The 26699-nt window shown below is 37.7% G+C and overlaps 1 protein-coding gene across 1 annotated transcript in view; it reads left to right on the forward strand.

Moving 5' to 3' along the window:
* The window catches only part of LOC136864073 (mitochondrial carnitine/acylcarnitine carrier protein), a 332454-nt gene that overhangs the window by 154429 nt on the left and 151326 nt on the right, over positions 1-26699 (forward strand). Inside the window, exons 2-3 of the mRNA XM_067140619.2 lie at positions 2081-2195; positions 14353-14549. Of these exons, the coding sequence (XP_066996720.2) occupies positions 2081-2195; positions 14353-14549 (312 nt within the window). The remainder of the gene's footprint in view (positions 1-2080; positions 2196-14352; positions 14550-26699) is intronic.

Below are 26699 nucleotides of genomic sequence, written 5' to 3' on the forward strand. Positions count from 1 at the left end.
GTACAGAGTACTGCAATGTAATGTGTAGGTAAATAAAACACGCAAGAGAGAAACCGTTATTTACATATCCTTTTGCTGTGGCTACTTTTCCTTTTTGTCTTGTGTTATTATGATTACAACTGGGTGAAGCCAGTTTTTTGTAAATTTTTGTAGAGCCAGATTTGGTGGTAGGCCTATCTCTCATGTGTTTAATTTTTCCTTTAATTATATTGTAATAATTTGCAATTTCTGAACGTTTAATGTTAATTGGAGTCATTCCAGCTAGTATGCTTTATGTTCATGTGACGTTCGTTTTTTTTTTTTTTTTTTTGCTATTTTGCTTTATGTCGCACCGACACAGATAGGTCTTATGGCAACGATGGGATAGGAAAGGCCTAGGAAGTGGAAGGAAGCGGCCGTAGCTTTAATTAAGGTACAGCTCCGGCATTTGCCTGGTGTGAAAATGGGAAACCACGGAAAACCATCTTCAGGGTTGCCGACGGTGGGGCTCGAACCCACTATCTATCGATTACTGGATACTGGCCGCACTTAAGCGACCCCAGCTATCGAACTCGGTGACGTCGTTCTGAATGCTTTCGTAATTTTAATATTTACCAGGTGTATGCATAAGTTTTCGCTGGTTTTTGTGGTAAAGGACGCGCTTAATTTGAAAGGGAAATTCATTTTTTGTTTGTTCAAAATATTGGCCATCGGCTTCTACATACTTCGCCCATCTTTCAGCTAAGTTATGAATACCATGCCAGAAAAATTGCTTGTCTTTTGCGGCAAACCATTCGTCGAGCCATTTTTCAACTTCCTCGAATTGCTGAAGTGCTGCTCTGTGAGCGCGTGCCTCATTGATGGGAAGAGGTGATACTTGAATGGCGGCGGGTGCGGAAGGATGTCCCATCCAAGCGATTTTAAGGTGTCTTTCACTGGTTTTGCTCTGTGAGACGGCGCGTTGTCGTGTAACAAAATCACTTTGCCATGTCTTCTGGCCATTCCGGTCGTTTTTCTATCAATGTGTGATTTAAATTAATCATTTGTTGGCGATAGGATTATGTATTGACGGTGTCGCCGGGCTTCAAGAGTTCATAATTCGCAATACCGCTCTGGTCCCACCAGACACAAAGCATGGTCTTCTTGCCGAAACGAACTGTCGAAACCATGTCTCACATGTTCTGATCGATGGAGCGTGTTCATATGTTTCTACAAGCAAACGACGACTTTCCACATCCTTTTTCTTTTGATTAAATAAGAAAAGCAATGCGTGTTGCAAATGTTCTTTTTCAGGCACAAACGTAGACATGATCACTGAACGATACAACACAGATGCTAGTGTTTGGCGGACTCAACTTATGTGTGGTGGTAGGTTGATGTCAGACGATCAAACTGACGTATGTGTCAAATTCATACGCTGCGTACTGTTTGCTGGCGCCATCTCTTAGTGAAACCAGAAAACACTTATGCATGCATACACCTGGTACTACCCTCTGTACTAGTTTTAGTTTGACATTATAGTTTGTATTTAAGGCATCTACCCAAATAGAAACTCCACACGAGAATAATGGAAGTATGTCTCCCTTATAAATGACACTCATTATATTGGAACGCAATCCCTATTTAATTTTAGCTGACTTTGACAAGACCTGTATAACTTTCGTAGACATTTCTGCCATATGTTGAATATGACTATTGAATCTGAACCCGCTGTCAATTAATATCCCCAAATGTTTTATCTTATCGTTGTTGAGATATACCGGTACCTCATATATGCTTACAACCTATGTGTTTTTTTAGACACCAGCATTACATGAGTTTTATGTATGTTGAAAGATAATATATATACTTTGGCCCAATTGGAGATTTTCAACATTTCAAGCAATCACTTTAGTGTCCTCCTTTTAGTTTTTGTTTTAATAATGAGTCGTACTATGTATGTAATGTATGTAAGTGCCGTATACATATAATGTAATGTAATTTCAGATTAACGGAAAATTAGGTGAATATACCAGTATGTGTAGAAACATTCAATTTTGAATCTAGTCTGCTCATTTTCCTTACCATTGTACAATATTCTCTTCTTCTGTAAATATTGTAGGTTCGCCTGCAGACTATGCCCAAACATGCTCCAGGAGAAGCACCGTTATACACTGGGACCTGGGATTGTGCCAAGAAAACTGTCCAGAAAGAAGGCGTAAGAGGACTCTATAAAGGTAAGTGAATTATGTTATGATTTATGATACAGATTGTCATATGCGCCCATCCCGCGTCCAGGTACGACACACGTAAAAATATCCCGGTAACTGGTTGTCTCCTCAGGGTAAATCTTCGTAAAATGGTTTAGATTAACGTGAATGCAGAGAAAAGGCTCGGATCGCATGCGACATATATATATATATATCTCCGGTTGAACGTCTCCATCCTAACGCATTTAAAAAAATCACCGTAGGTCTCATGGTAAATCGCATGAACAACAACTTAACAAATTTAAAACAAAGTCTACATACATCTAATATCTACAGATCACATACTCACTCATTTAAAAATAAATCATAAGAATACATTTATTAATTGAATATGCTGATATTCCAATTATGTCATAAAATCGTTTATCATATACATGTATCTCGTTTAAGTCAGCACTGGCTTTCAAAAGAAAATTGGATTTCATTCCTGACATGAGCCAACATCTTATTACATTTCATCTGGTATGAAAAACCATTCAATTAATCAATTACATTATTAAACTAATTATTAAATTGAAAGAAAGTTTATCATTCGTGTTTCTCTCATAACACTCAATTCGCTTCCAGACATTTTTAAAAAAATCTTGCAATCTGAATTACTTTCGTATCGGTCGCTTGTATGTAGATGCTTTTGTGGAATGACGTGCTAAGGTTACTACCCATATTGCCTTCCAAAATCTCGGCACCTATCATCTTAGTCTACCATATTTGCGTATATATATATAAAATAATCATGAATCATCTTTCAAAATATAAAATAATCACATCCCTAACTAAAATAGTTCTTAATTAACCTTATTAATTTCCTCTCGATATGCATTTGATCTTTCACGAACCTTATATTATCATGCCAAGTTTATCTAAGTGACTCCTCTAAATTTCAATCATGATATCTCGATATTATCTATCTATGTTATTCAATAATGCTACACACTCATTCCATCTTCCGTTACGTGCATTACCACAATATGTCATTTGCTATAAGTATTTCCCTACAACAACAGCTGTATTTGACATTGCGGAGACCATTTATTCTCATCTACGCATTTGGTTTCGTCATGCATACCTTGTATTATGTTATTCCCTCGATGTATCTCTTTCAATGTACTTGCACATATTTGATCCATATCTGAATATATAAATATTTAGCATCCATATTTACGTCTTATTGCAACATATCTTCCTATTACTTTACTCTAATCGCTTCATATAAATCCATTCTCGACTGTATATCGCTCAATCAATTCAATTAAATCAACAGCATAACCACTTTTCATTTATCAGAAAACCTTTTCATAAATAAGCACATCTATTAAGACGTATAAAACTCCGTTGCAACTATATTCACTGATTTGGATCATCTTTCTTCTCATAGAATAATGCTTAACCTCTAGCACAGGGCCTCTCAGGGTGCATGCGCCTGGTGCATGCACTGTGCACGGTGCAAAAGACGACTTCGCTTGGTTGACCAGAGTGCAGACCCCCACTCCTCGATTTGGAGCAATAGCGCTGTCTCTCCTCTTTCCCCGCGCCTGTCTCGCTCGCTCCCCCTGTTTCCCTCTTCCTCACTTGCTCCGTAGCTCTCCAAATCCGAGCTGAGTTGAGCCGAGCTTAGCCGAGTAGCCCAGATACGAAGCATTAGTACGAGCCGAGCCGAGCGGGACCGATACACTGTGCACAAGGAACTCTGCACCACTGTTTGCGCGCATGCGATTTTGGGCGTTTGAGAGGCCCTGCTCTAGCACTTCGTAATTCCATTTGATGACTTAATTCGACAAGGAATAACTCGAATAAATCATAATTCCTCTCTATATCATCCCATAATGACGCTAACTTAGCATGAACGGTTTCACAAAACCCATTAATGAAATCTAATGCACGCAAATACTCATATCCAGCTGTGTGATTATCTACATTCCTTCTCGCAAATAATCATATTCTCATTTGCTATCATAATCCACTTGACATATGTATAGCCACTTCTTTCGAGATATCGATCTTGTCATAACTTAGTATGGTATAATTCCAATGTATTACTTCACTGCAGGGGCGGTTATTCAATGGAATGAAGGGAATGAGTCATTCCCTTAAAAAATATTACACAAAGAAAAGAAAAAAATTAAGACCGGGCGAGTTGGCCGTGCGCGTAGAGGCGCGCGGCTCTGAGCTTGCATCCGGGAGATAGTAGGTTCGAATCCCACTATCGGCAGCCCTGAAGATGGTTTTCCGTGGTTTCCCATTTTCACACCAGGCAAATGTTGGGGCTGTACCTTAATTAAGGCCACGGCCGCTTCCTTCCAACTCCTAGGCCTTTCCTATCCCATCGTCGCCACAAGACCTATCTGTGTCGGTGCGACGTAAAGCCCCTAGCAAAAAAAAAAATAAGCATGTTATTGCAACCAGTATTTATTTTAAGTTTTGTGTCGTTTGGTATAATATATAATTAACTTTATTTTAACGTGACAGTGTGCATGGACAGTTGAGAGCTGCAAACATACGTCTGTCTCCATGAGCTCGCGTGATACATCACGGCCGCTCGTCAGCAAGTGGCTTGCCAGACTCGACCTTGGCTTCGCTCTGGTCCCTTCGTAATTATTCGTTTGGGTTCGGCAAGCTTCGTGGGGCGAGCCAAGGGAATGCATCTGACTACTCATTCCGTTCGAGAATATTTGTATGTGATAATTGTGATAAAACTTGTGAGAAAAAGATTTAATTGTGCTTGTGTTTCCAACTGAAGTGAAATATCGTACTGTGAGTTGTACCATTTAATTTACTTTGTGTTATTTGTGAAAATTACACCAAATTTACGTGCGCATATGTAAATTAAAGGAACTACTGCGATTCTGCCGGCTTAGAACGGAATGCATTGACTGTGCTCATTCCCCAATTTGAGTCTCTGAAGCATGGCAACTGTCGACGCGAGTGAGGAGAGCGGAGGGGGATGTGGATGCCCTCTCTTAATCCAGGGCAGGAGTTCGAGGGCTTTTCAAGAGAAGCGTAATATAATTTCCGGTGGCAGGCCAATGCCTGATTTACCGGGTGTAAAAACTAAAAAAAACGTTGTGTTCGACACTTTAATACAGAGCAGTATGGAAAAATAGGCTGGTTATGTGGTTGTCAAAAAACATCAAAACTCTACTGTTGGCCTTGCGTTCTATTTTCAAATGAAAAGGGGGTGTGGAACAGTGTAGGCTTCGATGATATGAATAACTTGCTTAAAGCATCCCAGCGTCATCAGCAATCACAAACACATATCCGAGCTGAAATTCTGTTAACAACTTTCGGAACGACCAGAATAGATTTGCAACTCGATCAGCAGCGTAAACTGGAGACAAAAAAACATAACGAGTTGGTAAAACAGAATAGAAAGGTGATCCAACGACTGATTGACGTTGTAATGTATCTTGCAAGGCAAGAACTTCCTTTCAGAGCGCATGCAGAAGATAAAAGTTCCTTAAATCGTGGAAATTATATAGAACTCATAACGCTGCTGAGCAAGTATGACGACGACACACTGGCAAATCATTTGCAGAAAGCAGCGGTGTTCACAGGTCTTTCACATCAAATACAAAATGATTTAATTGACGAAGTAGCCAGTGTGTTATTGACCGAAATAAAGAAAGAAATATCACAGTCACCATTCGTGGCGATTATTATTGATGAAACTACTGATATTTCTGCCCATTCCCAACTTTCAACTGTTGTTAGGTTCACGTCTGCTGATGGAGAAGTACAGGAGCGATTTCTTGGATTTACCGACGTAAGCGCCGATCGCAGTGCTCCTGCTCTTGCAGATCACGTGTTCCACATAATGGACGAGTTCAACTGTGGTTCTAAACTAGTCGCTCAATGTTACGATGGAGCCGCAGTGATGTCAGGAGACCTCAGTGGTTTACAGAAAAGAGTGAAAAACAAACATCCCGACGCTATATTCATACATTGTTTTGCTCACAGACTGAACCTTGTCCTTACACAGACAACTTCTAATATAAAGGAATGTAAAATATTCTTCATGACTCTGAGTAGCTTGGCCTCTTTCTTTTCTAATTCGACGAAGAGAACTGCTGCATTAGATAAAGAAGTCAAGAGACGATTTCCTAAAGTGTGTCCAACACGATGGAATTACAACGGAAGACTTGTTGAAACAGTTCGTGAACAAAAAGAAGAATTAGTTCAGTTGTTCGAGAATATCCTTGATAATCCAGAGTCAAACGTATCACGAAGCTCGAGGTTTCAACAGCGTTCTCTCAGAACTCCAGTTCAATTTCATTTTATTAGTTTTCAGCGAGATATTTTGCTTAACCGATTCTCTCTTTGAAATTCTTCAAACGAAAGCACTGGATGTAAATTTCTGTATTGCCAAAGTAGGGGAAACAAAAAGTATCATTCAGGGAAAAGAAATGAATTTGAAAGAGTATGGAACAAATGTCAAGAGAGCTGCGAGCTGCCAAAGAAGAGGCTACGTCAAAATGAAACCTGCGACATAAATTCACACTACCGTCGCATATATTGCGAGATATATGACAATATACATACCCAACTAGAAGTTCGATTCCAAGCACTCGAGAAATTAACATTTTTACAGTTAGTTGATCAAAGGAACACGAAGAAAAGTTTTCCTGAAGCAGCATTCTGTTCTTTGAAACAAAGTTACGGTCAGCATTTTGACTTCGCCCGTCTCAGAAGCGAGCTCAGCGTAGCTTATTCCTCCGATGAGTATCTTACGATGGGAGTTCTAAAACTTTTGTTTTATTTAAAAAGTAGTGGATTGTCATCTTCTGCCTTTTCTGAACTGTTTATGTTATGTGCGTTGATTTCAACTATCCCAGTGTACAGTGCTAATGCCGAACGTTCATTTTCGGCACTTCGGAGAATCCACACCTACTGCAGAAATACACAGGGACAACAGAGACTCTCGAACTTATCTCTACTGTCGATTGAGAAGACGTTACTAAAATTGAAGTCATCAAAGAATGAAGAATTCTACAGCCTTGTCATAGAAGAATTCGTCAAGAAGGAGAGGCGGATGGAATTAACATTCAAATAGCACAAGATAATGTGAGTTATTATATTTATTTTATACATCTTCCTAGCTTATGTTATGTGCTTCCCTTAGGCTGCGTGCACACCGAGCGCGCTTCGCATAGTGTGTCGCGTGTAGCGTGATATGCTATGCATAGCGCAAGGCGTGCTTGCTGTTCACACCGAAAACTCTACGCCGTGTTCTCAGCTTAGTTTAGCGCAAGGCGTTTTAGGGTGCTCATAAACTAATGCCGTTGTCCAAGTACTCTAGAAACAGTTGAAAATTAGAAAGTAGAATCGAAAGTGGGTTCATGAAATTAATGAAGAATGAATTACTTTCGGAGAATTCCATCGTTTGTACGGAGATGCAAGATTTTATCGCGATAAATTTTATGATTACTTAAGAGTGACAAAAAATACTTTTGACCTTCTAAACCCTGCAACTGAAATGTGGCGACAAGTAGCAGAGAAGTATTGAGAAAAATTCAATTTTCCAAATTGACTAGGAGCACCGGGCAGCAAACACGTGGAAATTAAATTTCCGGCTAAATTACGCTCTTTATATAATAATTATAAATAGTATTTTGCAATATTGTTGCAATTAGCATACACAATTTTTCATCGTAACAAAGGTGGAGTAAATGTGTGACAAATATAATTCATAAACAGAAATATTTACTTCCAAGCCCACTACTAGCCTGCAGAGTGATATTCTTCACGTTACCACCCTCCATTGGCAAAATTATAAGCCGATATGACAGAGTTTGAGAGATTCTATGCACTTTATCACAAAGTGTCCTGCTACATGGCTAAATGGTTACCGTACTGGCATTTGGTCACAGGAGTCCCGGGTTCGATTCCCGGCAGAGTCGGGAATTGTATCATAATTAGTAAATTCCATTGGACGGGGGCTGGGTTGTATTTGTGTATTCATAATCATTTCATCCTCGTCACGACGCAGGTCACCTACTGGCATCAATTCAAAAGACCTCCACCTGGCAAGCCGAACTTCTCCTCGGACACTTCCGACACTAAAATCCATAGGCTACGCAATTTCATCCTGTCACAATGTTAAGCCCAGTGAAGTGTGACGGTAGAAGTAATATTACTGTATGTGTTTACTGTAGGAATGCGATAAAACTGTTGTAGATACTTAAGTCCACTTATTTTGCAAAACAGTTACATTTTTATAGTTTTTGTGTGTTGGGTTCCACATTTCTTCTCTTTAAAACACTGCATGAATAATTTCTTTTTCCATAGCTTCAGAACCAGCTAGGTAACGCTAAGCAATTAACCAACACTGCGCGTTGTCTGGCGCTTCGCTTAGCTGTATGGTAGGCGTTCAGCGCAGCAAAGCGCGGACGGTGTGAACACCTGGCTTAGGAACAAAGCACTGGTTATGCTTAGCGTGACGCTTAACGTTGAGCAACACGCGACACACTATGCGAAGCGCGCTCCATTTTGCCAATGGAGGGTGGTAACATGAAGAATATCACTCTGCAGGCTAGTAGTGGGCTTGGAAGTAAATATTTCTGTTTATTAATTATATTTGTCGCACATTTACTCCACTTTTGTTACGATGATTAATTGTGTATGCTAACTGTAACAATATTGCAAAATACTATTTATAATTATTATATAAAGAGCGTGATTTAGCCGGAAATTTAATTTCCACGTGTTTGCTGCACGGTGCTCCTAGATAATTCGGAAAATTGAATTTCTCCCAATACTTCTCTGCCACTTGACGCCATATTTAAGTTGCAGGGTTTGGAAGGTCAAAGGTATTTTTTGTCATTCTTAAGTAATCATAAAATTTATCGCGATAAAGTCTTGCATCTCTGTGCAAACGATGGAATTCTCTGAAAGTACTATAATTCGTTCTTCATTAAATTCATGAACCCACTTTCGATTCTTTTTATTTTAAATTTTAGGTAACTGTTATCCATCAGTAAACTGTTTCTAGTGTACTTGGATAACGGCATTAGTTTGTGAGGACCCTAAAGCGCCTCGCAACAAACTAAGCTGAGAGCATGGCGTAGAGTTTTCGGTGTGAACAGCAAGCACGCCTTGCGCTATGCATAGCATTTCACGCTACACGCGACACACTATGCGAAGCGCGCTCGGTGTGCACGCGGCCTTATTGTAAAAGTCACGCGCCGCCACTGCTTCACTGAGTCACTTCACTTCTTAAATATTTCACACTTATTGTAAATTATATTAAATAATCATGTCTAGCTTAATTCAGAACTAATATCTAGCAAACTTAGCTCGTCATTCAGCAAGTACGGCGTCTTCTGTAGCTCTCCGCGTCACATCTCTGGTCGTCGGCTGGCTGCGGTCTATGGAACGGCTGGAGTCTTTCCTCTCATCAGGTCTGGTCTGTTGGCCGGTTCATATTCATCTCCAGGTCGGTCCACCTCGAAATTAGCAAGACATCTGCTGCTTCATTCTTAAGCTAGTGATAAAGTCCAAGAATTCCAACGAGTAATCGTTAATTTTCAAAAGCTTCTTAAAATATTAATCTCTTCTCAATATCCTTACGTCTTTCTTATCAATTCGGTCAATCAAATATTTTACACTTGGTTCAGCGTCTTCGATCTTATTTCTTAAAAGAATCTGTAATTTTACGATATTTCTATTCTCGAAGGCTTAATTATTGCTCAATTTTTCTTCTCAGAAAATGATTTCTGTATATTTTTCTCTTCTTTAAGCTCTGTTTGTGATGAGCTTCGACGTGACGTTTTACTTCGTATCGGTCCAACTGGTGCACGTATTTGAATCAAATTTTCGTATTTCACGCCGCTATTACACTCTTCAGTATCGAATAACAAGTATTACGCCATATTTTCTCGTTTACCAAAGGTAATATCTCCGTAATTTCAACTATCGTGGCATTTATTCTTCTTTTCCGTCGTAGCTGAATTGATATACGTCTGGTCTCTATCTCTTCAATTTTGTAAGTGTGATAATAATATCTTATATTTTACTTGTTTTTCAAAACAATTCATTTGATACTGTTCTGTTCTCTCCTCACAGCCTTTTAAAATTCTTTGTTCCTATAAACTATAAACTTCTAACTTAAGATTCTTTTTATACAATTCTGGCCTGTGTGGTCCATACCTCTACTTGACGCCATTTTAAAACACGTCAGAAAATGCAACGGGTACACACAGAAATGCAGCTGATTGCATCTTCTCAATGGGGCTCACATTTAAATGATCATTTTATGTACCAGTACACTTCATGTAATCCGAATTTCATCAATAGGTCAAGGTTATCTTCTTCTGTTTTTTCTTATGATTTATTAAGAATATTCTGAACATATCCAATCGATAAAGATTTCAGAAAGATCAAATTGTAGATCAAGCTTACAAGCTACTGAAGGCATGCTCTGCCGGGCTGAGTGGCTCAGACGGTTGAGGCGCTGGCCTTCTGACCCCAACTTGGCAGGTTTGATTCTGGCTCAGTCCGGTAGATTTACTGGCACGTAAAAGAACTCCTGCGGGACTAAATTCTGGCACTTCGGCGTCTCCGAAAACTGAAAAAGTAGTTAGTGAGACGTAAAGCCAATAACATTATTATTAAGGCATGCTGAAAATTCAGTTTCCTCGTGCTTTTTTATTTGTAGCTCATGTTTATTACCACTGGTCATGTTGTGTCATTTAAGAATGTGTTCAAGGAATCATTTTCAGGATTTGAAACATACATTACCATAATAAATATATAAATAAATAAATAAATAAATAAATAAATAAATAAATAAATAAATAAATAATATTTATTTTATGCCCCATTAACGACTTTTATGGTTTTCGGAATTAGAGCTATTCACCCCGGCCTACAACAGTAATAATAATAGCATTTGGTTACTGCTAGTCTGGTGCAGGCAGCTCTTGTAAGGTAGACCGTCCAACGAGGGAAGGCTGCATCTGCGTTGTAAGGGATTTTTAATACAAGTTGCTTTACGTCACACCGACGCAAGTAGGTCTTAAGGCGACAATGGGACAGGAACGGGCTAAGAGCGGGAAGGAAGTGATCGTGGCCTTAATTAAGGTGTGAAAATGGGAAACCATGGAAAACCATCTTCAGGGCTGCCGACAGTGGGTTTCGAACCCATTATCTCCCGAATACTGGTTACTGGCAGCACTTAAGTGACTTCAGCTATTGAGGTTAGGAAAACTGCGTGTTATTTTGGTGGAAGATAGTATTGCGTGTGGTGTGCGAACTGCAGAGAATTTGATGACAGTACACCCACGCAGGGCCAAGTAAACAAATCAGTCTGTGGAAAGTATTAACTATGCAACCTTGCCACATCCCAGGCAATTGGTGGTTTAAAAGAAACACCTTGCATGGGGTTCGAACCTCTGTACCTCGAGCACTGTCTGCTATCACATCTCCTACTATGCCCCTGCCAAGTGAGCTATTGCAAGGCTTAACACACAGTGGGCAGTTCCCAGTCTGTGTGTGCACCTCCTGTTGTAAGGCATGTGTTCTTCCAAGTGAGCTATTTCTAGGCTTGACATGCAGCAGGCAGTTCCCAACCTATACAGTTACCTGTTCCTGGTCTCTGTGTGTGCATGCTCTGTTGTAACTGTGCTACAGTGAGCCAGAGTGTTGTATTCAGAGTTTGGAAGAAGCTCTTACATACATGTTATCATTTCAATGAGGCACACTTTCCCCTATATGTATCCTATGAAGCTTGGAACATGTAGGACATAGCTAACTAGATCCCTGTTTCTTAGCCACAGACTATCACCACTTCATCCTCGCTGAACTCAGCTCCATACCCTATGCCACGATACCAATGGCCTTTTCCAGGAGGACCAAATAAACAAATCAGTCTGTGGAAACTGTTAAATATACAACCCTGCCACATCCAAGGTAATTGGCCATAGAAAAAAACTTGTATGCGGTTTGAACTTCCATACCCTCGAGCACAGTCCACTAACATATGTATCTCTGACCATGCCCCTTCCAAGTGAGCTATTGCAAAGCTTGATGTGCAGTGGGCAGTTTCCAGCCTACACGATACCTGTTCCTGGTCTGTGTGTAGACCTTCTGTTGAGAAGTGCATGTTCTTCATATCTTTGTTAATTTTAGGGGGTCATTTGGTGTATCCATAGTGAATGAATAGTGGCGCTCACGATTCGTGCTGTCTTCTAACCTGTAACTACACATCTCAGTATATTACCCCGGTTTAAGGTGAGAGACAGATGTATTTCAGAATTATAGTAAATGCAGCAAGTTGCATAAAACTAGATTGCAAGGTGCGGTTGAACCACCCGGTATTAGGTCTCTCGAGGTGACACTAATGTGTAGTATGGGGCAGGGGAATACAGAGAAATGTTGAAGTGAACTCATTTTGAAATGATTTACTGATATGTGAATTATAATGTTTGGGCAATGTTATTCACACCTTGAGCCAATGACCTGCGATGTTAGGCCCCTTAAAACAACAAGCATCATTATTCACACCTTTCCCTGTATATTCCTTATAATAATGGTCAGAAATGATGTAAAATGACATGGAGTGAAGATGATGTGCAGAAGCTTTTGGAGAATATAAATACAGGCAGTTTATCCTTGAGGTAAGCTGGTATTAAATATAGCATACCACGAACAACATTACTTTCCAGGAGCAGTCGAAGCACTCTCCAACGTTACTGAAATCTTCTCGGATCAGGTGACAACCCAAGAATAGTTTTCCTAAAGAAATCAGCTAATTTCTCAACTCCTCCATCCTTAAAGTGAAAACTAGTTTAAACCTTCCCATATTTACCATTCTTTCTCTAGAGATTGGCATACAAGTTTGCTGAAGGAATTGACTCGTTCAAAACTGGAGGATGGTGGGAAAAGATTGGCTTCAGGCATTTCTGCAAACGGGAGGGGGCAATGGACACAGCGAGTTAGCTACACAACAGGGATCTTGTAGCTGTAAGATTTAATTTGGTATGTGTTGGGTTCCAACCTGACTGTCTACCCACTGCACAGAGTGAGGAAGGTGACACCTTGTGCATGTATTGCTCCAAACTCTGTGCAGGCACAGACATTGAGAAAAGGATCCAGTAAAGTCCAAGCTGTGGATGCATGAGGAATGCACGGACATTGAACCAGAGATAATGAATTTGTGTGTGACTTGTTGTTAGATGCCTAGAATAATTCTTACAAAAGATCACAGGAACAACCCTTTCATTTTATAACATAATTTTTTAGAGGAACTTTTTTAACAACACTTTGTATTCGTGTCATTATTTGTAATTTTGTATTATTTATTCTTGTTTCATGAAAGCTCAAAATTAAGTGGGTTATTCTGATTAATAGTAATTAGTGGTGAAACGATACTCGCTTGCCCCACTCCGGTGGACAATTTTTTCCCACTAGTAGGGGCAAGCGAGTCCTCGTGCTTAAAGTTGTTGATTTTATTATTTCAAGGGTGTGTATATAAATTACTTCTTTTGATTGCTATGTGTTCTTAAGAAGTTATTTAGCTATGTTTACTGTATTCATAATTATTTTCAAATTACTATTCTGGTCATTATAACATATTTTACCTTAAGGTGACTCACTTTGCCACCTCCCCTACATTAGTATTAGTCTACAATAAACATTTTTGTTGAAACCATCAAGTTCACTTCTAATAATAATGTATACATGTGAGTTTGTGTTGAGTTTTCAATTTTTGATGCACCATATTGGTTTCAGGATAAAATCTTTTTCCTTTATTTTTTTTTCCAATCCTACTTCCAGAAGGAAGAATCTAGCTTTATCTTTTGAAAAGATTAATACATGTTACAAGTTTTTTTGCAGTGAAAAATGTAAGTCTTACTTATTTTATGTTTTTAATTTATGTCAGAGCTTCAGTTTTCATATACTTACAGTATGTTAGAAAAGTTGACACATCGTTATTGTTATTTTTTGCTTGCTGAAATTTTAGTTTTTGTACGTTGGAGCCCATTTTCATATCTAGGTAGTATGTAAAAGTAGAAAGAAACGGGGGAAACAATGAAGTAAACAGAAATTGTCACAAGTTTCCCTTATTACTCTCAATTTATTTCTATCATATGATCAAGTTGCCCTGTATATCTTGGTAATTGTGTTTCAGGAATGGCTGCACCTATCACTGGTGTTGCACCTATTTTTGCTCTTAGCTTTTTTGGATTCGGACTGGGCAAACGTTTACAACAAAAAACACCGGATGATGTCCTCACACCAGTCCAACTTTTTGCTGCTGGAGCATTCTCTGGTATATTCACTACCTCAATTATGGCACCTGGAGAGAGGATAAAATGCCTTCTGCAGGTAATAACACTAGTCAGTTACATTGTTTTCTTAGTTGTTGTTTGGAAAACTACTCTTCATAATTTTCTTCTCCTTTCAGAAGTACAAAAATTATGAGTGAACAAGGTGCATGTCATAATTAGTTGGAGATCCTCTATATGTAGGCCAATCCAGCCATGTACTTAATGTGGTTAAATAACCCTTCTTATTTTGTTCTATCATGATCTATTACATGGCATACAAATTGCATTACTTTCATTGGTGTTCCAGATTCCTTAATGAGTGATACCTCAAACCATTATTATGAGGAAAGGAATATGTTGAATATTGCAATCACTAAATGTATTGTTCAAATCCTAAGATCATCACTTAACATGTCTGATATGTTAACAGTAAGTTGCTTGGAATATTTGTGAAAGATTATCCCCCTTCATAGCACATACAGTTCATCAAGGCAGTTGCCCAGCCAGATGACCTGTGGGTATTGGAGTGTACATGGTGAGATTGACTATATGCACTACTATATTGCCTGGCTTTCTAGATCATTTCTAACCCTTCTCATATCAGACAGCTCCTCAGTTGAACTCACGACACTGAATGAAACCTCTTCCAGCTTTTAGCCCAGGATTTAAGTCTTTAGATGAGTTAAAGATGAGACAAATGAAATTCTAGGTGTAAGGCTCATTTCCAAAGATAATAGGCAACTTGATATATTTGGAGTGTACAGATCGGGAAAGGGTAGCACTGACGCGGATTCGGAATTATTTGATAGGATAGTCAGCTATGTGGGAAACGACATGGAAAGAAATGTGATTGTAGCGGGAGATCTGAATTTGCCAGATGTCAATTGGGAAGGAAATGCGAACGACAGGAAGCATGACCAACAAATGGCAAATAAGTTAATATGGGAAGGACAGCTGATTCAGAAAGTGATGGAACCAATCAGAGGGAAAAATATCCTGGATGTGGTGCTGATAAAACCAGATGAGCTCTATAGGAAAACTGAAGTAATAGATGGTATTAGTGATCATGAAGCTGTTTTTGTGGTAGTTAAAAATAAATGTGATAGAAAGGAAGGTCATAAAAGTAGGACTGTTAGGCAGTACCATATGGCTGATAAAGCAGGCATGAGGTAGTTTCTAAAAAGTAGCTATGATCGGTGGAAAACGGTAAATAAAAATGTAAACAGACTCTGGGATGAGTTTAAAGAAATTGTTGAGAAATGCGAAAACAGGTTTGTACCATTAAGGGTGGTAAGGAATGGTAAAGACCCACCTTATTATAATAGAGAAATAAAGAGACTAAGAAGAAGGTGCAGACTGGAAAGAAATAGAGTTAGAATTGGCTGTGGAAGTAGGAGAAATTGAAGGAACTTACTAGAAAATTGAATCTAGCAAAGAAGGCAGCTAAGGATAACATGATGGCAAGCATAATTGGCAGTCATACGAATTTTAGTAAAAAATGGAAGGGTATGTATAGGTATTTTAAGGCAGAAACAGGTTCCAAGGAGGACATTCCAGGAATAATTAATGAACAAGGGGAGTGTGTGTGTGATGATCTTCAAAAGGCAGAAGTATTCAGTCAGCAGTATGTAAAGATTGTTGGTTACAAGGATGATGTCGAGATAGAGGAGGAGACTAAAGCCAAAGAAGTAATAAAATTTACATATGATAACAATGACATTTACAGTAAGATACAAAAGTTGAAAACTAGAAAAGCGGCTGGAATTGATCAGATTTCTGGGGATATACTAAAGACAATGGGTTGGGATATAGTACCATATCTGAAGTACTTATTTGATTATTGTTTGGTCGGAGGAGCTATACCAGATGAATGGAGAGTTGCTATAGTAGCCCCGGTGTATAAAGGAAAGGGTGATAGACATAAAGCTGAAAATTACAGGCCAGTAAGTTTGACATGCATTGTATGTAAGCTTTGGGAAGGCATTCTTTCTGATTATATTAGGGATGTTTGTGAAATTAATAACTGGTTCGATAGAAGGCAATTCGGTTTTAGGAAGGGTTATTCCACTGAAGCTCAACTTGTAGGATTCCAGCAAGATATAGCAGATATCTTCGATTCTGGAGGTCAAATGGACTGTATCGTGATTGACCTGTCTAAAGCATTTGATAGAGTGGATCATGGGAGACTACTGGCAAAAGTGAGTGCAATTGGACTAGACAAAAGAGTGACTGAATGGGTTTCTATATTTCTAGAAAATAGATCTCAGAGAATTAGAGTAGGCAAAGCTTTATCTGACCCTGTAATAATTAAGAGGGGAATTCCTCAAGGCAGTATTATTGGACCTTTGTTTTCTTATATATATATATAAATGATATGAGTAAAGGAGTGGAATCGGAGGTAAGGCTTTTTGCGGATGATGTTATTCTCTATAGAGTGATAAATAAGTTACAAGATTGTGAGCAACTGCAACGTGACCTCGAAAACGTTGTGAGATGGACAGCAGGCAATGGTATGTTGATAAACGGGGTTAAAAGTCAGGTTGTGAGTTTCACAAATAGGAAAAGTCCTCTCAGTTTTAATTACTGCATTGATGGGGTGAAAGTTCCTTTAGGGGATCATTGTAAGTATCTAGGTGTTAATATAAGGAAAGATCTTCATTGGGGTAATCACATAAATGAGATTGTAAATAAAGGGTACAGATCTCTGCACATGGTTATGAGGGTGTTTAGGGGTTGTAGTAAGGATGTAAAGGTGAGTGCATATAAGTCTCTGGTAAGACCCCAACTAGAGTATGGTTCCAGTGTATGGGACCCTCACCAGGATTACCTGATTCAAGAACTGGAAAAAATCCAAAGAAAAGCAGCTCGATTTGTTCTGGGTGATTTCCGACAAAAGAGTAGTGTTACAAAAATGTTGTAATGTTTGGGTTGGGAAGAATTGAGAGAAAGAAGAAGAGCTGCTCGACGAAGTGGTATGTTCCGAGCTGTCAGCGGTGAGATGGCGTGGAATGACATTAGTAGACGAATAAGTTTGAATGGCGTTTATAAAAGTAGGAAAGATCACAATATTAAGATAAAGTTGGAATTCAAGAGGACAAACTGGGGCAAATACTCATTTATAGGAAGGGGAGTTAGGGATTGGAATAACTTACCAAGGGAGATGTTCAATAAATTTCCAATTTCTTTGAAATCATTTAGGAAAAGGCTAGGAAAGCAACAGATAGGGAATCTGCCACCTGGGCGGCTGCCCTAAATGCAGATCAGTATTGATTGATTGATTGATTGATTGATTGATTGATTGATTGATTGAATTCAGGCGTATAACATGGACTGGTAAGAAGCAGGTGTATTATTTCTTTATCATGGGGTGGTAGAAATAAAATTAGGGTGCATTTAATCTGTACGGTTCCATTCCCTTTTATGGTGCATGGTGGGCATTATTATTATTATTATTATTATTATTATTATTATTATTATTATTATTATTATTATTATTATTATTATTATTATTATTATTGACGATGATAATTACTTTGTATGTGGAGGTTGCATATTTGTGAGCTTGCATTCAGTAGATAATGAGTTTGAACCCCCATTGTAAGCAGTTTAAGAGATGGTTATTCATGGTTTCCCATTTTCACACCAGGTAAATGCTGGGGCCTCAATAGTTCACCAGGACTATTGTTTTGCATACTGCTGGCCCTGCAAACATTGTTGCCACTGCACTGGCATTGTAGCCTTTTGCCAGCCATTCCACCACTTTTGCCCCTTGTTGTCATGCTATAATATTCCCAAGACGACGACGACGACTACTACTACTACTACTACTACTACTACTACTACTACTACTACTACTAAAATGTATCATTGTACTTTAATTATTCATGATGTTTGGTGAACTCCAACTTTGTTAGTCATTTCTGTGTAGATATATATTGAACATTTTGTGATGTTTGCAAAGATCACCTGATCTCAAAGTTCCAACCTGTTAACAGCAAGAATTGGGGTCAAATAATATTCTTGATATCTATTACAGCTACTTTCCATCATGACATAATTATTTTCTGCTCCAAGAGTTCCGGTTTTGTTAGTAGTTATCATTAGTCCTCAGAAAGTCTATTTCTCATCTAGAACCTATTACTTTATATAATATATATATTGGAAGTGCACATAAATGTGCATAGTACAACAATAGAAATAATTTAAATATTATTTCTATTAATACTTAGTTTTGCGTATTCACTTATGCTTTTTGTTCGCTTTGTATACAGTTCGATGTGGTAACGATCACACGTCTTTTCACACAGTTGGCATATACAAGTCTTCATCGGATTGTGGTACACCTTGTTTTTGCAGAGGTGATGATGGAAGCCGTGCACAGACAGTCTCGTTAGTACATGTCTCATCTCGAAGTTTGCTGAAGTCCAGGTCCTATCGATCATCGCACCCGTGCTGTAGAATTCTGGCCAAATTTCTAGGCAGCGGTCCCTTTAACTTTGTAATTCTTGATCTGCTGCTATAGTAGATGGGAGCACGAAGGTTGTTTTCAAATCCTCTAGCAGAAATGATTCTGTAGCTAGTACGTATGTTAGGCGGGATCTTGTTGATTTGGATACACCCAAAGCTCTTTTCAGGAAGCATGCTTTAACTTTTTCCAAGGTAGCTAGGTTCTTCCTGGTGAGGTCAGGCCATATAATTTCAATGCCATATGTTAGGATAGGAATAATCTTTGCCTCGAATAGTTTCATTGCTGTTTCCAAGCTAAGTGCTTGTATATGCTTGATGTTATTTATTGCTAGGATAGCTTGCGCAGCTCTTTCTGTTATGTGTTTTGTAAAGCATTTGCCGCTAGGTTGTAGTGTGGCCCCTAAATACTTGAAATCGTTGACTATTTTGAGTTTGCTGTTGGAGATAGTGATTTCTGTTCCGTGAGGTATCTTACCTCCATTTCTAAAGACCATCATTTCCGTTTTTGTGTTATTAATGTAGAAGTTGTTGTTCTGGCACCATTTTACAATTGTATCTATGGTACTCTGTAGTTTGTGCAGATTTGTGGAGCTTACTACTATGTCGTCTGCATACGCAAAAATGTGAATGTCTTCTCTGTCTTGCGTTATCCTCAATATTTCCTCGGTTGCTAGGATGAATAGTAGTGGACTCATGGGGTCTCCTTGTAGCACACCGTTTGTTTGCCTAATTACGTGAGAAGTGGAAAGGCGGTCCGATACCCTTATAGCGTTGTATTGTAATATTTCTTTGATTACTCTCGTCCATACGTTTTCTCTTCCTAATAGGTTTTCAAGTTTGGATATGATTAGTCCTCTGTCCAGTTGGTCGAAAGCCTTTGTGAAGTCGATAAAGACGGAATAGAACTTTTCTTTCTTTTCAAGTGCTTCTTTTATGTTGCCTAATAATAGTTCTACTGCCATTAGTGTCGATCTATTGTTTCTGAATCTGAATTGAGTTTCAGGGAGGATCTCATCAATAGGTTTCTTTACTCGTTCTGTTATTAATGTTGTGAGAATTTTAAAGGCAGCGTTTCCTAGTGCAATGCCTCTATAGTTGTTGGGATCTTCTGGGTCTCTTTTGCCTTTGAATATAACCTTAATTGTGGAGTTCCTCCATTGTTCTGGTATTGTTCCGGTCTCTATGCATTTATTGAATAGCTTCGTCCATATAGGGAGCAGTGATTCTATGGATGATTTTATATGCTCATTATAGATCTTGTCTGGGCCTGCAGTTTTCTTGTTCTTTGTTCTATTTATTGTCTTTCGGGACTTCTTCTGCTGTAAATGGTTTCCATTCAATTAGGTTTGTTTTATTGCCATCTTCCGTTCTGTGGTTAGGTAGATCTGTTTCTTTCTTTTTGTTCAAAATGCTGATGAAGTGGCCTTCCCATACTGCCATATTTATGTACTGTATTGGTGGGGCTTGTCGTGGGCAGAGTGCAATGTATGGATCCTTTTTTGCCTCTTCAGCCAGTTGATGAGCTTTTCCCTCACTATATGCTTTTTTCTTTTCCTTTATCAATGCTTTGTATTGTTTTCTTTCAGTCGCATACATTTCTAGTAGGGTAGGGTCTTGCATGTTAAGCTTCACTTGGTGTAACTTGTCTAGCACTTTCTTTCTTTTCATGAAACATTCTTTGTCAAACCACTTTTTACTCACTTTAGTGTTCATGTTGATTGGTTCTGTAGAGCTTAATATCAGATCTTCTATCCGGCTTGTGGCTTCTGACAGTTCTTCGTTCTCTATTAGTGTTTCTATGCTTTTTAGTTTGCAAGGGCTTTCTTTCAGTGTATCTATGTTTAGTTTCCTAGATATCTTCTGTGTGTTATCTTGATTTTTGTCTCTTGGGTGGGAAATGATGAATTCCATTGGGAGGTGTTTCCGTATAATATATAATGTGTAACCAACGTGAGATCAGTTCAATAAATGTTTGGAAATTGTCCTCTTGTCTGATCATCTATGAAATACCAAGGAGCATTTTGAGGAGTGGAGTAGGCGGGTAAGACCAGTTTCTCATTGTGACTTTTCCACCTAGACAGTTAGTTTTTCATGGGGTTCAAGTCTGGAGATCAGGCAACTTGACAGTGCCCTGCTCAGAAAATCATGCCTTCATTCTACTGCTGGAAATAATGGGCAAGTATACAGGTTAGAACTGTACTACTTTCTTTTTGATATTCTGTCTTCAGATGACCATCTATCTGATGGAGTGCTCCAGCTCCATAAGATGAGATCAATCCTAACAGGACATGGACCTGTTCTGAAGACATGAACTTCGGGAAACATCCCTGGTCATGCAGCGTTTCCCTCAACCTGTTGATTCATACCAGCCCATCATTTGAAGAACTGAATGAAGTCTCTTCAGAAAAGATAACATTAACTTGATTATGATTCAGATTCAGTTTGGTTGATACGCACTGGTCAAATTTGGAATAGGCAGTGTATCATTGATGGCAGCTTTGTTACAAAAAAGTTGAGCTTCATGTAATCACCTGCTGATTGTGAACAAGCATCAAGGATCATGGGTGATTTGACTGAACTAATTTTGTTATGTTGTTTGAACTAAATAGTTGTTGTGCTCATCAGCTGATACTCTCTTTAAACCAGTGCATTCTTATCACCAAATTTCCTGTAACTCACACTATCATCTCAAATCATGATGGTTTTTTTTTTAAGAATCAACGTCTAAGTCATTCAACCCTTTAGGGATCTCTGGGCAGACATAGTTTGAACCCTACACACTTTGCTGCCTTCTGAACATTAGTAATTTATTTAAACAAGAGCCAGAACATATTCCCTTGCAGGATCTAAGTAACAGAATGATTTCTGCTGCATGTGCTTGTTATGTGAAGTAGCTCAGGTAAATTTAAATGTGCTTATTGCCTGATGTCAGACAAATGAATTGAACTACAGTGTATGCAGAAGTGATTTGTCCAGCCAGTGTTCAGTTCTGTGACATGACATATGCAGGTATAGCAGAGCCGAGAGCATGTTCTCTGACTGCCACGCTAAACAAGTGTCTCTCACTTGCAGCTCTATTTACTGTATGTTTTCTAATCATTTTCATATTCCTACAATACTCATATAAACTGTTAGTGGTGTCCTGATCACAATTGGTATAATATGCTGTTTGTGAACAGGTTTAGTCATATTTTGAAATTAGTGAGTCGTTGAAGAAGGCTGTGTTGTGGAAATGATACATGTTGCCAATGAGTGAGTTAACAAGTAGGAGAGAAGGACAGGGAGATAGAAGTGATGAAATTTTCTACCGGCAAACTGTATGGTTTTGCACGTCACTGTAATGGAACCTATTTAGGCGAATGACATGAAGCATGACCAGCAAATTGTGAATTAATCTGAGGAGGACAGCTGAATCAGAAATTGATGGAACCATATAGAAGCAAGGATATTCTGGACATGGTGCTGGTAAAACCAGATGAGCTCTATAGAGAAACTGAAGTAATAGATGGTATTAATGATCAAAAAACTGTTTTCATCTTTGTTAAAAATAAATGCAATAGAAAGGAAGGTTGTAAAAATAAGCCTATTATACAGTTCCATATGGCTCATAAGACAGGCATGAGGGAGTTAAAAAAAAGTAATTATGATTGGTGGAAAATGGTAAATAAAAATATAAACAGACTGTGGGATGGGTTTAAAGCAATTGTTGAGGAATGTGAAAACAGGTATGTACCTTTAAAGGTAGTAAGGAATGGTAAAGACCTGCTATATTATAACAGAGAAGAAGAGAGAGACTAAAATGAAAGTGCAGGTTGGAAAGAAATAGAGTTAGAAATGGCTGTGGAAGTAAGGAGAAATTGTAGGAACTTACTAGGAAATTGAATCTAGAGCAGTCAGCTAAGGATAACATGATGGCAAGCATAATTGGCAGTCATACAAATTTTAGTGAAAAATGGAAGGGTCAACAATACATGCAGTAGTGTAGTGACGAACAGACGAGAGCTACAGTAGGCTCGGAAGGTAACCTACCATAGGGACGACCCTTTGTTGTCCCAGATTTCAAGCTATACTGCTGACAACACAAATTCTAATTTTGGGAAAAGAAAAGTCTGTATATGTACATCTAAAGGCAGAAAATCCAACCTTGGTTAAATCTAATTAATTGTTGTGCACATGTTGTTCACAGTTCATGTAAAGCTGGGATGAATTCTATGTCAAGTGATATTGAAATGTTAATAATTAAATTATTCAGTTACTTTTCAAATTAAGCAGAGAAGTGTTTTAACTCCATTCTGTGAGTTAGAAAAAAATAGTAATACAGATACTAAGGGACACTCTGCAAATCATTAATTTCCATCTGTACCTGAGAACGTGAGTGACATTCCTCCCCCACTAACCCTGGAGAAAAGAAAAAAAGATAACAGCATCAACGATTTAATTTTCATTTCTTGATATTTTTAAACTTCACTGAAACTGTATTCCGGATCCAAACGGTCACCCTCATTGGAGGACGGATGATTTATTTCTTTAATAAATCTCTCCCTCTAATTTAAGACATGTACCAACAAGATGGCTTTCTATAAAGACTGCTGAGAAACCTCCCAGCTATAGTATCTTATTTTTCAAGTGTTGATGACTGTCCAGTATTCATTAAGAAATATTTGTTAGGTTCCTCAGAATCAGATTCTGGTAAGCAAACACTTCTAGTAGAATTATATCTACATTTCTCGTTACATTTATCAGATCTTTTCCATAAGGCAGTTCTTAGTCTTGAAAAGAGTGATCTGACAGTCTGTGAGGTATATACTGTACTGTTATGAAAAATTTGAAAAATGCAACTGGAACAGAGAATGGGCGAATCATTTTTTGGTTACAAAATGACTTGCACATTAAATAAATTGAATAATTTGTTTACTGGGGAAGTTATGGTCTGTGAAAATGATTTTATACATGTCTATTAGGTTTGTGTTAATTATCTATGTAAATGGTTTGATTTTAGTAATGATTATAATGTTTTTTCGCTGATGAATTGTGTAACTCTAGAAAACTCACCTCAGTTCAGCAAGATTTTAAAGTAAGTGGAGACACTAGGTTTACAGGAAAAGCTGAATATTGATGACATGTGTTCAGAAGTTGTAGAAATAGTCAGTTTGTTTTCTGGTGAGGGTGGTGCTGGTGAAAAGCTGAAACTAACTTTTCTAAGTAAACAATACCAGATAGGTGGGTATATATCACCGGTTTAATTGGCCCAGAAAAACTGAAAAACATGTTGATAGTAGTTAAGTTTGTCTTAATTATATTTCCATCAAATGCCAATAAAATGGAGAGATGGCAGAAACAGATGCTCAGTAGATTTAATAAAAAATGAACTTCTTGTATACTTCAACTATGATGAGAACTGTAAAGAATTTCTCAAAGTTTTGTTGAATACGAAACTGTTACAAAATGCGTCTTCAAATAACAAGTACTAATGAAATGTTCATTTCAATGTAAAGACTAACACATTATTAGTTTGTAATAAATTAAGTATCTACATATTTCACACTGATGCTGTTATATTATTACTGGTATTTATCTATATATATAAAGTAACTTGTCCTGACTGACTGACTGACTGACTGACTGATTCATCATCGCCGAGCCAAAACTACTGGACATAAAGAAATGAAATTTTGGGCATATATTCATATTAAGATGTAGGTGCTCGCTAAGAGAGGATTTTTGGATATTCCTTCGCTAAGGGGGTGAAAAGGGGGGTGAAATTTTAAAATGAGTGTATCTATATCTCAAAACTTTAAAAGTTTACAGATGCAAAAATTGGTATTTAGAATCTTCTTTAAAAATAAGGAAACACGTATTTTATTGTTTTCAGAAAATCCCAATAGGAGGGGTGAAAAAGGGTGAAAATGGGGAAAAAAGGTTGAATGCCTTTAATCAGGATACCGGTACTTATATCTCAGAAACTGAAGATATTACAGACCTGAAAATTGGTACTTTTGATCTCTCTTAAAAATAAAGAAACACGTATTTTTTTGTTTTTGGAAAATCCAATTAATGAGAGGGTGAAAAGGGGGTGAAATTTTAAAATGAGTGAATCTATATCTCCAAACTTTTAAAGTTTGCAGATGTAAAAATTGGTATTTAGAATCGTCATTAAAAATAAAGAAACATGTATTTTTTGTTTTCAGAAAATCGCAATAGGAGGAGTGAAAAGGGGTAAAAAAGGGGTTGAATGCCTTTAATGAGACTACTTATATCTCAGAAACTGAAGATGTTACAGACCTGAAAATTGGTGTTTGGGATCTCATTTAAAAATAAAGAAATACGTATTTTTTGTTTCTGGAAAATCCAATTGGGGGGGGGGGGTGAAAAGGGGGTAATTTTTTAAAATGAGTGTATCTATATCTCAAAACTTTTAAAGGTTATAGATGTGAAAATTGGTATTTAGAATCCCCTTTAAAAATAAAGAAACACGTATATTTTGTTTTCGGAAAATCCTAATAGGAAGGGTGGAAAAGGTTGAAAAAGGGGTCCAAAGCCTTTCATGAGTCTACTTATATTTCAGAACCTGAAGATATTACAGACCAAAAAATTGGTGTTTGGGATCTCCTTTAAAAATAAAGAAACACATATTTTTGTGTTTTTGGAAAATCCAATTAATGTGGGGGGTGAAAAGGGGGTGATTTTTTAAAATGAGTGTATCTATATCTCAAAACTTTTAAAGTTTATAGATGTAAAAATTGGTATTTAGGATCTCCTTTAAAAGTAAAGAAACAAGTATTCTTTTGTTTTCGGAAAATCCCAATAGGAAGAGTGAAAAAGGGTGAATAATGGGTTGAATGCCTTTAGTGAGGCTACTTATATTTCAGAACCTGAAGATATTACAGACCTGAAAATTGGTATTTGGGATCTGTTTAAAAGTAAAGAAACACATATTTTTTCGTTTTTGGAAAATCCAAATATTGGGGAGTGAAAGGGGGGGGGGGGTGAATTTTTTAAAATGAGTGTGTCTACATCTTAAAACTTTAAAATTTACAGATATAAAAATTGGTAGTTAGAATCTCTTCTAAAAATAAAGGAATACGTATTTTTTGTTTCCTGTAAATCCCAATAGGACGGGTGTAAAAGGGTGAAAAATGGGTTGAATACCTTTAATGAGGATACGTATATCTCAGAAACGAAAGATATTACTGAACTGAAAATTTGTATATGGGATCTCCTCTAAGATAAAGAAACACATATTTTTTAGTTTTTGGAAAATCCAATTAATGGCGGTTAAACAGGAGTGACAAATTGGGGTGAATTTTTTGAAAGACTATATCTACAGAATATCTTGGAAACATAAAATGTTACAGACGTAAAAAGTGGATGTTTGGAATCTCCTGTAAATGTAAAGAAACATAGGAGATTTGTTTTTGGAAACTCCACTTAAGGGGAACTCAAAAGGGGTGAAATTTTAAAATGAGAATTTTTACAGTATATCTAAAAAAACTTAACATGTTACAGAAGTGAAAAATGGTATTTTTTTATCTCTATTAAACATAAAGAAACGTGTATTTTTAGTTTTCGGAAATACCACTTGGGTGGAGGGGGGGGGGGGGTAAAAATGACTGAAGATGGTGTTGAATTCTTTTAATTAGGCTACTGATATCTCAAAAATGAAGATGTTACAGACGTGAAATTTGATATTTGCAATCTGCTTTAAAAGTAAAGAAACACGTATTCTCGGAAAAACCAATGA

The sequence above is a fragment of the Anabrus simplex genome, chromosome 2 (genome assembly GCF_040414725.1).
Source record: "Anabrus simplex isolate iqAnaSimp1 chromosome 2, ASM4041472v1, whole genome shotgun sequence".
Classification (NCBI taxonomy): Eukaryota; Metazoa; Arthropoda; class Insecta; order Orthoptera; family Tettigoniidae; genus Anabrus; species Anabrus simplex.